General features: G+C 39.9%; 1 protein-coding gene across 1 annotated transcript in view; it reads left to right on the top strand.

The window, feature by feature from the left end:
* The window catches only part of ECPAS (Ecm29 proteasome adaptor and scaffold), a gene marked incomplete in the record, with an annotated part of 131,961 nt that overhangs the window by 117,127 nt on the left and 475 nt on the right, over nucleotides 1-14,359 (top strand). Inside the window, 11 exon segments of the mRNA XM_027769442.1 lie at nucleotides 844-910; nucleotides 1,719-1,810; nucleotides 1,889-1,955; nucleotides 2,186-2,377; nucleotides 3,215-3,423; nucleotides 4,700-4,743; nucleotides 4,837-5,029; nucleotides 6,223-6,361; nucleotides 10,024-10,129; nucleotides 10,331-10,419; nucleotides 13,357-13,428. Of these exon segments, the coding sequence (XP_027625243.1) occupies nucleotides 844-910; nucleotides 1,719-1,810; nucleotides 1,889-1,955; nucleotides 2,186-2,377; nucleotides 3,215-3,423; nucleotides 4,700-4,743; nucleotides 4,837-5,029; nucleotides 6,223-6,361; nucleotides 10,024-10,129; nucleotides 10,331-10,419; nucleotides 13,357-13,428 (1,270 nt within the window).

Here is a 14,359-nt window from a genome sequence, read left to right as displayed (position 1 = left end):
GTCCATAGTTTTAGCATGCAGAGATTACCTGAAGTGTTCCCTTCCAATCTGTTTATGTTTCTTCTGGTGTCCTTTCTAATGACCATATGCGACTCTATTGTGTAAATGTAACATCATCTATTTTAGTACATAAAAAAAATCTGATTTTTTTTTTTTTTAATGTCAAAGCAACGTGATGACTATCTTTGGAAATACCTGAAGCTATTTGGTTTAAGTTTCTAGAACGGGAATGTTAGCACAAGATTGGACTAGATGGATTATCTTGCCTTTCTAATTTTCTTTTGTATTCATATTGTATGAGATCATCCATTTTCCTGCTGGAGGTTTGGAAAGAAAAAAAAAAAAGATCTCTGCATTACCAATTTAAAATAAGAGTTTTTTGGAGCCAGCATGTGGTATTGTGGTTAAGGTGCTGGACTCCCCGACATGGTCAATCATGGTTCGAGTCCTGGGCCCAGTGGCTTGAAACTCAGGCCCAGTGCATGTGCATATGTGCCCAAAATTCCAAGAAGAGAATAGAGGAGAAGGGATTACAGCAGGCCATTCCCCTTGGAGGGTGATTTATCTTTTTTCTCTCTCTCTGTCTCTCTGTCTCTCTCTGCAAGTATACGTGTCTAAAAAAACAAAACAAAACAAAACAAAACTGCAAGTATACGTGCCTAAAAAAACAAAACAAAACAAAAAAAAACCCAACCTAACAAAAAGAAGGTTTTCTAGATCGCATCCTGGACAGGTTATTAGGCTACATGTATTCATATCTTTAAATCTCTGGCACCTAAAACAAATGATTTGATAGAACATTGTGACCATCAAATTTAGACCTTTGCTTTTGTAACCCTGTAGGGAGGCTGTGCCAGTGTCATTGTGTCATTAACTACTCAGTGTCCCCAAGACCTAACACCTTACTCAGGTGAGTTTGTCAAATGATGTGATATTTTTCCATGATCTTGACTTACATGACGAAGTTTTAAAAGGACATACAGGCCCAGCCGCAGTGGTGTGGTGATAGGGAGCGCTGCTGGGTACTGGAGTCATGTGGGAGGTCTGGATTCTGATCCCTGGTTGACCTGAAGATGCTGGGCACATCCATGGTGTGCCCGTGATCCTGACTAGCTGGAAGGTTGGGGGGCAGAGGAAGATCACAGCCTGGTGAGACTCTGTCGAGGATACCTGTCTTTTCCTCACCTTCCCATATCTCCCATGAAAGAAAGAAAGACACTTTTAAAGAACCCACCATTATTCGGATATGGTTGTGCTGCTGTATGCCCTTTCAGCTCTCCTCCCCGCCATCTCTGCGTATAAGATTTACAGGGTTTATTACGTTTTCACTGTTTATAAATACTTGACTATTTCTTAGTGGTCTAAGGAGGGAGGTAAAAGTGCCTGCTATTTTGTAGGACTCGTTTACCATTTATAGTTAATTTCACACCAGCTTTTTTTTCTTCTTAGACTGGCACTTAGATGAGGCTAATGAATTTTATGTACTTAACTCTCATTTTTGCAACTGTCCCCATAATATCTTAGACACAGGTTAATTTTTAATTTTATATCAGATAAAAGGAAGCACATGGTAGTACATACATAACACTCAAGGAATGTAAACTACCGTGGAGTCAGTCAGATGGTAACTACAGGATGACATTCGTTTTGGTCCTGGGAATAGAGCAGAACATTTGGTCAACCAAATGTCAGGTGTCTGTTTTTTTCTTCCCTGGCAGGTAAACTTATGAGTGCTTTGCTTAGTGGCCTGACAGATAGGAACAGTGTGATTCAGAAATCCTGTGCATTCGCCATGGGCCATTTAGTTCGGGTGAGTTGAATTTCTTCCTTAGTGAAATTAAACTCTTTGATAATTAAAAAGAAATGACTAAGATTGGTGGTTTTGCAGACCTCACGGGATAGCAGTACTGAAAAGCTCCTCCAGAAGCTCAACGGCTGGTATATGGAGAAAGAAGGTACCTACGTCTTTTCCTATTTTACATCATCTTACATTGAGATGCTCACAGCCTAACAAAGTAATTGGGTCTTACCCTTTGTGATTTTGTGTGCTTTGCTAGAAACATTTCTGCTTGATTTTCTGTCTGTCTGTTTTGCTGAGGTATAAATTGAGCACAGTCTGTTTAGATTAGTTACCCGTTAAAGTGATAAGTATCGTGAAGGTTTGTTTTTTTCTGATTCTCTTCAGAACCCATCTATAAGACCTCATGTGCTTTGACTATCCATGCTATTGGACGATATAGCCCTGATGTGTTGAAGAATCATGCCAAAGAAGTTCTGCCTTTGGCATTTCTAGGCATGCATGAAATTGTTGATGAGGAGAAATCCGAAAAAGAAGAATGTAGCTTATGGACTGAAGTGTGGCAGGAAAACGTACCTGGTTTGTACAGAGTGACTGTGGATTGCACCTACTTCATTGGAACCATGGCTAGAATGTTTTTACTCACATTCCCTATGCATAAACTCCTTCATCGTCACTTTCCCAGAATATAAACAGCATGCATTCCATTCGCATACGTCCCCATTCAGTGCTCAGTTCTCTAGGCACTCAGAGCTCTTCTCTTTACTTATTCATTGCTGTCCATGTGAGAAAATGTAAACTCTGCCCAAGCAAAGAAGAGCTTTCTCTCCTTTTTGAAGGTTACTTATATTTACTCATGATACAGAGCATGTGCACACACATGAGAGAAAGAGAGAGAAAACAAATGGGACCTGGTCACACATACTACAATTCTTTTTCCTCCAGTTCTTCATCCCATCGGGATCTTGGGCATGCATGCCTGGTTAGTAGTTGATGGGACTGGGATTTGAGCCCTGGTCGGCCACATGGGATCTGGCCTCTGTGCAGTGCCTAACTACTATAGTATGGGGCTGGCCCTTTACTAATAGTACTTGAGAGTGTAATAGTGGTTTTATGTTGCCTTAGAGTGTTATTTTAGAGTAGTGTTTCTTAGAGGTGTTTTTCAACCCTGACACATATTAGTGGATGATTGCCATTTGCATGTCCTCTTACGGACATGTCCTAGTTCCTAAAGTCCAACTGTTTTAAAAATAAGCCACACAACCACTCAGTCTCTGACTGTCTTAGACAGTGGTGTATCTTTAACAGTTGAGAATCACTGCTGTAGACTGGTGGTCACTGACTTTTTCCAGACTGAGAAAAGTTCATTTTTTTGGTCACTTGAAAGTTGTTTTAATTTTGCTTTTCACAACCCAGGTTCGTTTGGTGGCATTAGATTATACCTGCAAGAGTTGATTACCATTACCCAGAAGGCTTTACAGTCTCAGTCCTGGAAAATGAAAGCCCAGGGTGCAGTTGCCATGGCATCAATTGCAAAACAAACCAGCTCCCTAGTACCTCCATATCTGGGAATGATCCTGACTGCATTGCTGCAAGGCCTGGCTGGAAGAACGTGGGCAGGAAAGGTAAAAGAACCATTCATGCCCAGTTAAGTTCAAGGTATCCTTAAAGGATGACGACTTCATCGTTCATTTCCTATATAGTTAAGAATCAGGTTTTGCGTGACGTCACATAGGTGGTTTTTGGGAACCAGATTTCTAGCTAATGGTAATTGGGTAAACTTTATATGATTAGGTATAATATTTCAGCTCAAAGTGTAACTTACATTTTCTTGAATAATACACAGCAGTGCTAGGGATTGATATGTTTACCATGTCCATCCTTCAAAGTTGTGTCTTAAACCAACCTATTGCCATTTTGAAGCTGTTGACCTCATGAACAGATCAGGATTGGACATGTGTGACATTAAGTAGCAGAGTGAGCATCTTCTGAGCCCAGGGCTGAAGATGCCTAGCTCTGGGGCCTGGGAATTAACAGGCAATTTTTTTTAACTAGTATTTTTAATTGACAAATAATAATAATTGTACATATTTATAAGGTACGGTGTGAAGTTTTGCTGCACGTATACAGTGAGTGTGTAACGATCAAATCAAGGTAGTTAGCATCTTCATCACCGCAAATATTTGTCACCTTGTGTCTTGTAGTTATTTTGATATAGACCATAAATTACTGTTAATTATTGTTACCCTACTGTACTAGAGAACACTACATCTTATTCTAACTGAAATTTTGCCTGGCGATCAACCCCTCCTTACACAGTCTCCCTCCCCAGCCTCTAGTAACCATTATTTTACTCTGTTTCTATTAGGTCAACCTTTTTAGCTCCTCCATGGAGTAATGACATGTAGTATTTATCTTTCTGTGCCTAGTTAGTCACAGTATTTTTCCAACAGAGGCTACAGTAGATTGCTTCTTATAGAGAAGGCTCAGTGGGGAACTTGAGACTGATCTTATGTTGTAAAGGTCAGTAGTGGCTGATGCATGTTGTAGCTGTAGTACCAGCCTAGCAGTCAGACAGTTCTGAATCTGGGGGGGACACTCCTGTCTATGTGACTTTGGTCACATCAGTTCTTTATGAAATGGAGATGAAAATAATTATCTTGTGTCCATGGCTGGAGTAAAACTTGATGAATGTGCTTGTTAAAACTGAAAGTTCATTAAAGTTAAGATAGTTTTGTTAATTTTTGTTGTCATAGTTATGACATAGTTATTCTTGAGGTAATTGTAGAGTATATTGTCATAGTGTAGAGTATGTAAATGACGTATGTTGTCATACTATAGAGTATGTAAAATGATGTATGTTTGGGCTTAATAACATTCTCTCATCTGTTATCCCCATAGGAAGAACTATTAAAAGCCATTGCCTGTGTGGTGACAGCTTGCAGGTAAATGTTCTTTCGGTGAAGATGGCATTTCTTAAACTGAACCTGAAAGCTGCAGGCTTTAACTGTTCTGATGGTTTTGTATGGATTCTGCAGTGCAGAGCTGGATAAGTCTGTGCCCAATCAGCCCAGCACAAATGAAATTCTTCAAGCTGTTCTGAAGGAGTGTTGCAAGGAGAATCTCAAATATAAGATTGTAGCAATCAGCTGTGCAGCTGATGTCCTGAAGGCCACCAAAGAAGACAGGTTCCAGGAGTTTTCTGACATTGTCATACCTCTCATCAAGAAGGTAATGACTACCTATATCCTCTCAGGTCTGGTTTATACTTAAAAAAAAAAAAAAGTTAAATTATTATTCCTGCATCCCAATGGTATGTTTTACTAGGACTAGGTTAGCAGCAGGTAGCAGAAAATCTCCAAATATCTTGGCCTCAAATGAGATAGGAATTGGTCTTTCATAGTCTTTCATAGTAATTGAGAGTCCCACAGAGCCTTCAGGGATCCAGCTCCTACGGCTTCCAGCTCCGCCATCTAGAGTGTGGCCATTGTCCTTGTGGTCCACGGTGTCTCTCTGTCCCAGGCAGACAGTGGCAGAGGAGATGGCGCCAGGAAAGGATCACGGAGGCCTGGCAGTTCTCTCTTAGGGAGTGTTCCTGGAGACGGCTGCCAGACACTGTCATGTATGTCCCATTGGCCAGCACTGAGTCTCATTAGTTCCCACAGCATGATCTGTCAGGCCATGATCCCCTTCCCCCAGCCCTGCAGCTCTTCAGGATCTTGGGCATACACGTGCCTGGCCTGTTACCAGGCTGACCAGGGCATCTGAACCTGTGGTCAGCCATGCTGTCCACATCACTATCAACTGCACCACGAAGCAGGGCCCAAAGTGTTCATTTTTTAAGGTTGGACACTGGTTCTGAAAAGAGAAATGTGGCTTACCTGTTTAATTGTGAAACTTGAAGTATATTAAATAGCATTCTCTCATTCCTTTTGTTGTAGCTAATTTGCAGGGTTTTTTTTTCAGTAATGAGACTATTTAAATAATTTGTTACATACATAATAATAGTGTATGAATTTGGGAGGTTTGTGTTTTAGTTTGATTATGTCACCAGCTAGCTAGACAAGTTTATTCTCTAGGTCTGTTTCACTGTGAAGAAAGAGTTTGGGTTTAGAAAATTACTGAATTCCTTCAGTCTTAAATTATTTGATCCTACTGCAAATTTTCTTATGTTATACTCAAAGTACTGCATATACAGTACTTTTTTCATTTTTGTTCACAAAAACTTACTTAAAGTATTTCCCAGCTTTAGTAGATGTATATAGTATTCATGTTACAAATAGAAAAATTCATAGTAGAGAGTTTGGCATTTAATTCTTGATTAACATCTCCCACTCTGGTTGCCTGGTGGCTTTAGTAGTGTACCTGTAACTTTAAAGAAGAAAATATAAAATTTTGCTTTCATTTTCTTTGGTATATTCTAGAACTCACTTGAAAGCCTTGGGGTCCGGACTACCAAAAACGAAGATGAGAATGAGAAGGAGAAGGAGCTCCAGCTGGAATCTCTGCTGAGTGCCTTTGAGAGCCTGGGCAAAGCCTGGCCCCGAAATGTGGAGACTCAACGTAAGCACAAAAGCTGCATTTGAATTACTTACCGAGGGCTGTGGGCTTCTGTATGACAAAGTGTAGCTATTGTTTCTTGCAGAACCTGACTGATTATGAATGAGAATTATCCAATATAATTTTTGTTCCTATATTAGCAAATAATTTCATCATATTAACTTTGCTGGGGTTGCTATAACAAGGTGGGTAGCTTAAACATTGAAATTAATTTTGTTACAGTACTGGAGGGTAGCAGTCTTGGGTCAAGACTTCAAAGGGTTGGCCTCTTTGGAAGCCTCTCTTTTTGGCTTGAGAATGGCCATTTTCCTCTGTGTTTTCACAGGGTCTTCCTTCTTTGTTTGTGTGTCCTTGTTTTTGCTTCTAAATGTACCATTCATGTTGGATTAGGGTCCACCCATATGACCTCTGTAAGGACCCTGTATTCTAATATGGCCACGTTCTTTTTTTTTTTTTTTTTTGGAGGGGTTTTTGCTATATGGCGTGTGTGCTCACCAGAAAGACAGAGATAGAAAGTGAGAAATCACTCCCCAGGTGGATGGCCATGCTACAATCCTTCCTCCTCCATTCTCTTCTCAGGATCTTGGGCATTCACACACTTGTGCCCGGGTGTGAGTTTAAGCCACCAGGCCCACAACTTGAACCGTGGTCGACTACACAGGAGTCCAGCGACATAGCCGTTATGCCAACTGCTGGTCCCATAATATAGCCACGTTCTAAGGTTAAGGAATCAACAGTAAATTTAGTGGACACCGTTTTACCTATAACTATCATGTAGGTAGTTTGACTATAAAAAGTGTTTTATTGGGGGGACCAGCAGTTAGTGTAATGGCTATGTGGCTGGATTCCCATGTAGTTGACCGCAGTTCGAGTCCCGGACCTGGTAGCTTAAAACTCACGCTGGGTGTATGTGCATGTGTGCCCAAGATCCCGAGAGGAGAATGGAGGAGAAGGGATTGCGGTGTGGCCATCCCCCCTGGGGGGTGATTTCTCGCTTTCTGTCTCTCTCTATCTTTCTGGCTAGCACATACGCCCTGTAGCAAAAACCACCCCCCCCTCCCCCCAAAAAAAAGGTGTTCCATTGGGATCAGCAGACAGGGTAATGGTTACGTCATTGGACTCGCCACGGTTCGAGTCCCATACCCAGCGCTTGAAACTCAAACCAGGCGTGTGTGTGTGTGTGCCCAAGATCCCGAGAGGAGAATGGAGGAGAAGGGATTGCGACATGGCCATCCACCCTGGGGGGTGATTTCTCGCTTTCTGTGTCTCTGTCTCCCTTGTGACGCACGCGCCCTGTAGCAAAAATCTCTCTCTAAAACTAAAAAGCATTTCATTATTATTCTTTATGATTGTAGCGTTGTTCTGAGAAGCCACGATGTGTTTTTGGGGTTTTTTAATCTCAAAATTTATGGTCTTAACTGCCACATCTTCAGTAAGCAAGTGAAATCTCTATTTCACTGAGAAAATTGACTTCGAGGGTTTTTCAGAATTGGGCATATATTTGCAAAAGATTAAACAAATAAATGACAAGCGTTTATTGTTGGATTAGGTTGCAGTTGTTTGGAGTCCTTTGACGGTCTCAATCTTGGGACATTTGCCTTGTGTTGGTTTCTCATCCTGGTGACCATGTTAATATTCCTGGATATTATATTGGGTTGTCAGGAAAGTCATCAGGCATTTTCACATAGAAAAACACGTCATGACTTTCCTGATGACCTAATAAAAAGCATTATTAATGATTTATGATTGGGTATGTCTAAAATTAGACTTAAGGTTTTCTTTTAGACCTGCCATCCTGTGTGTAAACTTATATCCTGGCTATGCTTAGGAAGGATTTTCCAAAAGATACCCATTTGCAATTAGTCTTACTTCTTGGTAATTATGTTATGGGCCGCAGTGCAAGTCCACTTAATTAACCCTATTGGCTATTACCTTTGCTCAATAGGTAGAGAAAGCTACAGTAGGGAATTCTGTGAAAAAGATGATATGAACACAAAGCAGTTTATTTTAATATAAGACTTAGAGACATACATCTTATTTGCCAATTTTTTTTTTTTTTTGAGAGGATTTTGCTGTAGGGCACTTGCGCTCGCCAGAACGACAGAGAGAGACAGACAGAAAGTGAGAAATCACCCCCCAGGGGGTATGGCCATGCCGCAATCCCTTCTCCATTCTCCTCTCGGGATATTGGGCATGCACGCACATGCGCCCGGTATGAGTTTAAGCCCCCGGGTCCGGGACTCGAACTGCGGTTGGCTACATGGGAGTTCAGCGACATAGCCATGATGCCAACTGCTGGTCCCTATTTGCCAATTATTGAGCAGAGAACCAAAGTCTTTGCTTTGAGAACCTAACTGTTACACATTGGCTTCTCATCTATATTTTTCTCATAATATATCATCTACAATTTCTGGTTTTTGCTTCTTTAAAATGAAGAAGGAAATTAGAAACTCTCATGAGGCAATCAGGTATAAAATTCTAAATTTTCATCCCCTCCTCCTGTCTTTTCATTTGTTTGAGCACAAATAAGTTACATAGCATGTAGAAAATAACTCCCTTTAGGCCAGCTGGTGGTGTGGTGAAGGTTGTTGGAAACCACATGGCCAATTTTGTGGTTTGAGTCCCAGACCCAGTGGCTTGAAAAACACACAAGTGGGACCAGCAGTTGGCGTAATGGTTACATCGCTGGACTTCCATGTAGTCAATACAGTTCAAGTCTCAGACCCAGAGACTTAAAACTCATGCTGGGTATGTGTGTGTGCATGCCCAAAATACAGAGAAGAGAATGGAGGACTAGGGACTGTGGTGTGGCCATCTTCCCTGTGGGGTGATTTCTCTCTCTCTTTCTTTCTCTCTCTCTCTCTGTCTCTCTGGTAAGTGCACACTATAGCAAAAATCTCTCTCTCTAAAACAAAACAAAACAGAAAAAAAAACAAAACCCATGCACACAGGGTGCATGTATGTGCATGCCCAGCATCCCAAGAGGAGATTAGAAGAGGGGAGATGGTGGTGTGGCCATCCCCCCTGGGGGTTATTTCTCACTTTTTCTCTCTCTTTTCTTCCAGTATCTTGGCACATGTACCCCTTGGCAAAACTAAAATAATAATAATAATAAATACATAAATAAATTCCCTTGTCGAGTTTTATACTCCAGATTCACCAGCTAGCATAATATTAATTATTTAATTATAATAATAATGCAGTTGGCATAACAGTCTTCTGATAAAGCATGCTGGATGCTTGGAAACCCATAATTTGCAGAAGCTTTTGGGTGTCTGGAGAGGAACTTCCAGCTGCCAGAGTTCTGCTGTCTTGAGCTGTTATTCAGGTAGTTTTAGAGGGGCAGAGGGTTTGCAGTGCTGTGTCAGGTTTAAGAGAATAATCTGCCTTGCAAATAGACATTAGTGAGCACTTCTGTTGTACCTTTGTTGGGGCAGGTTATGACCAAGGAAATATATTTGGGAATTGGATGTAAAGTCATGCTGAAGGTTTTTAGAAAACTTCATAACTTCATGGCTTTAATTAAAGGCACTTACTGTTTTGTCCACATCCCCCACAATTGTTTCTCCTTTCTTCCTCTCTCCTATTCTCTCTCTTCCTCTTTCTTGTCCTTCATTTGCCTTCACTCCTCACACTCTCCTACTCCTTATTATCTTTTTTTCCAGGTTGTTACCGTCAGGAAGTGTGCAAACTGATGTGTGAACGGCTAAAACTCAGCACATGGAAGGTGCAGCTCGGAGTCCTACAGGCAATGAATGCCTTTTTTCAGGGGTAATTTGTTTCATCATTCAGTTTTCTATTTTGACTCCCACTCCCTTAGCATTTTATGTCTGATCAGAATTCTTGAGAATTTAAAAATTAACTGCCAAAGTGAAAAGGTAGAGTGATGCATGCAGTTAGAAATTATGGTAGGAAGGTTCTAGAATGTTTCTTAGTAATTAGCATTTGTATCTCGCTTTTTGCAATGTATAGGTTAATGCTTTTGGAAGAAGAATATGCAGATCCTGAGGCGTTGGCTGAAATTCTCCTTGAAACTTGTAAATCAATCACATATTCTTTAGGTGAGTGTAATAAACTGAAGTTGACTAGGATTCCTTTCTCAAAGCTGTGTAGCTAAGGTTTATATATTCCCTACCTTGCCCTAGTAACTAAGTTTCTGGAACAACTGCTATACTTTCCTACTTAATATACACTACATGTACCCCTGAACTGGAATATTCTAATCTGGAGCTATAATAGGATTTTAGCACCAAGATTAGATAAACCTTTGTGACAATTATTTTAACATTTAAAATTTGGAAATAATTTCTAACTCATGGAACAGTTGCAACAATAGTTATAAATAATACCTATATACTCTACCTAGAGTCATTTATTAACATTTTGTCCCATTTTTATTACCATTTGGACTTCTGTATGTATCTTTTTAAAAGAATTATTTAATTTTATTCATGGTCATTTATTTATTTTTTGAAGTTGACCAGATAGAGACAAAGAGAGAAAAGGAAAGTGAGAAAGCAAGCTGCCAGGTCCAGGACTCAAACCATGGTTGGCCATGTGGGAGTCTAGCCACCTCAACCACCATGCCACCTGCTGGCTCTGTGTATGCATCTTTTTAATAGACCACTTGAAAAGATACTGCTTACGTCATTCTCCTTTGTTCCTAAATTCTTCAATGTGCATTCTTTTATGTAACCATGGTACATTTGTCAACTCAGGTAGTATAGCATGACAGCAGTATTTTTATCAATCGTGACCACTCATTTTCTAGTTTTTTTCAGTTGATTATATCCCTCATAGGATTTTTCTTCCCCCAGCTTAAGGAATGCAGTCCAAGATTCTTTATTGAATTTAATTGTCATATCATTTTAGTCTCCTTTAATCAGGAACACGTCTCCACCCTTTCTTTGTCTTACATGACATTGACAATTTTGAAGAATAGTTTCCTGCTCCTGTTTTTGAAAATAAGAATATTTCTCCTGTGGTGTTTGACATTTCGTCAAGATAATGCAGGTCATGAATTCCCAATTGGAATTCACACATCAGAAGGCATATAAGATCTGTCTCTTCTCCTTTGTGATATTAATTTTGATTACTTGGTCAAGGTACTGTCATTTTTCTCATTGTATACTTACTATTTTTTCTCCTTCTATGTAATACATGCCTCTGGGAACACACTTTACGACCATTTCATTTGACTCCTCTTCAATATGGCATCTAAGAAGCAGTTGTTAGGAGATACTTTTAAGATCTAACCAGCCCATGTCATGGTGGTTAAGGTGACTGGATCCCACATGGCCAATTGCATGGTTCAAGTCCCAGGCCTGGTGGCTGAAGAAACATGCTGGGTGCATGAATGTGTGCCCAGAATTCTGAAAGGAGGGTGAGATAGAGGAGAAGAAGGGATCGTGGTGTGGCCGTCTCCCATGGGAGGTGCTATCTCACTTTTCCTTTCGATCTGACTCTCTAGTGAGAACACGTGGCCTCTGACCAATTTAAAGAAAAAAACAAAACAAAACAAAACACAACAGTTTAAGATCATGGTAATATACCTCTTTTTTCCAAAATTTCTTGTTTAGATTTAGTGTGCATTGATGATGCTTTCCTGAACAAGTTTTTACCGAGATGATTTTCTCTACATTTACCATTTGGTAGTTGGCATTCTATTATAAGCAAGGTTCCTCTCTTCTGTCCTGTCTCTTTTTCTGTTATTGGTATTGATTCATGGAGTCACCCCTCCCCCATGGTTAATAATTAATTATTTTCTTAATTAATTTATTACTCAGTTCCAGATTTGGTCAGTGCAAACCCTTCAAGCTGACTCCTGTCTCTTCCTGACAGGTCTCTGTCATTTTTTGTAGAACCTCTGTACTTTGAAGAGTAACAAGATGTGATAGGCTCATTACATGCCTTCCTTGCCCTGGGCTCCCGTTGTGTGATACATTTTTTGTTAGACAGTTGCACTGTGAATTCGATGTTGTACTAAAGAGTAGACATCACAAGAGGCACGTTTCATATGCAGTTCAGAGACTGCTTGCGTTTATGGATAAAGAACTGGCAGCTAACAAGCTTGTCTTTGCAGGACTCCAGGTGTTTCTGGGTTGGCCTGAACGCAGGGATATGCCATGTTCTTTGGTAAAATAGGTGTGATGTGAAGATGACCATGTGCTTGACATAGTGTCTTGATCTCCCACTGAGTCTCAAATGGGTCCTTTAAATATGGCCATTTATTGTGGTGATTGGTATCCACTGATAGCTTTTGTTTGTTTGTTTGACTTTTTTTTCTTTTTTGAGAGGTTTTTGCTATAGGGCACATGCCCTCACTAGAAAGAGACAGAAAGTGAGTAATAACCCCCGGGGGGGTGGCCACACCGCAATCCCTTTTCCTCCATTCTCCTCTTGGGATCTTGAGCATGCATGCACATGTTCCCGGCGTGAGTTTAAGCCACGGGGTCCAGGACTTGAACTGCGGTCGACTACATGGGAGTCCAGTGACATAGCCATTACACCAACTGCTGTTCCCATCTCATATGCATTTTTAAATTTAGTTTGTTTTTTACAAAGTAAAGAATGTGGGACATAGAGCACATTTCAAGTATTTGATGACAATTAGCAACTAGCAGCTTACTTAAAAACAGATGGGAGCCAGCTCCACGGCCTGATAGTTATGGCAGCTGGATCCCACGTGGCTGACCTTGCAGTTTGAGTCCTGGACCCTGCGGCTTGAGAAACTCATCTGGCAAATGGGTGCATGTACCCAAAGTTTCCAAAGGAGAGCTGGAGGAGAAGGGATTGCAGTGTAACCTTTTTCCACTGTCTATTTCTCTCTGGTGAGAACATGTGCCCTCTAGCAAAAAATAAAAACAAGACAAAAATTTTAAAAAAGGTTTTTTTCATGGAGTTATAATTTCTGAACATCTTTCTTTCAGTAACACTAGTTTAATCTCAGAGGGTCTGTTTTTAAGATGTACATATGAACTGTATGATTTTCTTCTCAGAGAATAAGACCTACTCATCTGTGAGAACAGAAGCTTTATCTGTGATAGAATTACTGCTTAAAAAACTTGGAGGTGAGTTCTTAATAGTTCTGATGGGAGGACCAGAAAGCCAGGATGATTTATGATGTATGGTTTCCATTTTGTTTTCTGTTTTTTTTTTATACTCGAAGCAGTATACTGCTTAGTACACTCTACTCTAAAATTCAAATTAATATAGATGTACATGCAAGTAGAATGTACAAAGATAAAATAATTAAATTTTATTATTTAAATCTGATACTCTTTCACTTTGTATACATTCAGTGTGTTATTAAGCTGCCGTTCTCTCAAAGTAAGGAAGTTTTTGTGTCCATCTTGATCCTGATTTGATCTTGGTTAGTTACAGGAAGCCATTGACATAGCATAATAGCTTCACTGGATACGTGTAAATGAATAGAATGGCACACTAAAGTAGAGTTGGAACAGCATTTAACAGTCACCTCTGATTCATCAAATTTGATCGTAGTAATTTCCTTTATCCTTCCCCATCCTTGACTTTTTTTAAAAAAAATCTTACTAAGAAGCAGATTTCTTCTGTTAATCTATTTTATCAACGACAAAACGAAACTCCTAGCATTTTATCCACTTGAGTACCTGTCCCTGCATTTAAAGTCTCTCTTCTCTTTTTTCTCTTCTTTTTTTAAAAATTATTTTAATCCAGTGATTAAGAAAGAAGAGAGAGCCATTTTCGCAACAACCTTGTGTATTTGCTATTTCTCTTTCTCTGTTTTTGCTTAGCAATTAAAACATCCCTCTTCCATAAAACAGGCTGTTTAGACTCACACTAAAACATCTTTTTCTATTGAAATAAAAGGGATAGGTACTTAGTCATATTCTCAAATTACCAGTTTGTCAGATATGTACTAATATATATTAGATGAGGAAAATGAGGCTAAAAGGTTAAGTAAGTAACTTCCTTAAAACCACATCGCTAGAAATGGCAGAGCCTGTAAATAAGATCGAC

The sequence above is a fragment of the Tupaia chinensis genome, unplaced genomic scaffold, assembly GCF_000334495.1.
Source record: "Tupaia chinensis unplaced genomic scaffold, TupChi_1.0 Scaffold000081_1, whole genome shotgun sequence".
Lineage (NCBI taxonomy): Eukaryota > Metazoa > Chordata > Mammalia > Scandentia > Tupaiidae > Tupaia > Tupaia belangeri.
The sequence above is the reverse complement of the archived record's forward strand: the minus strand, read 5'-3'. Positions and strand labels throughout refer to the sequence as shown.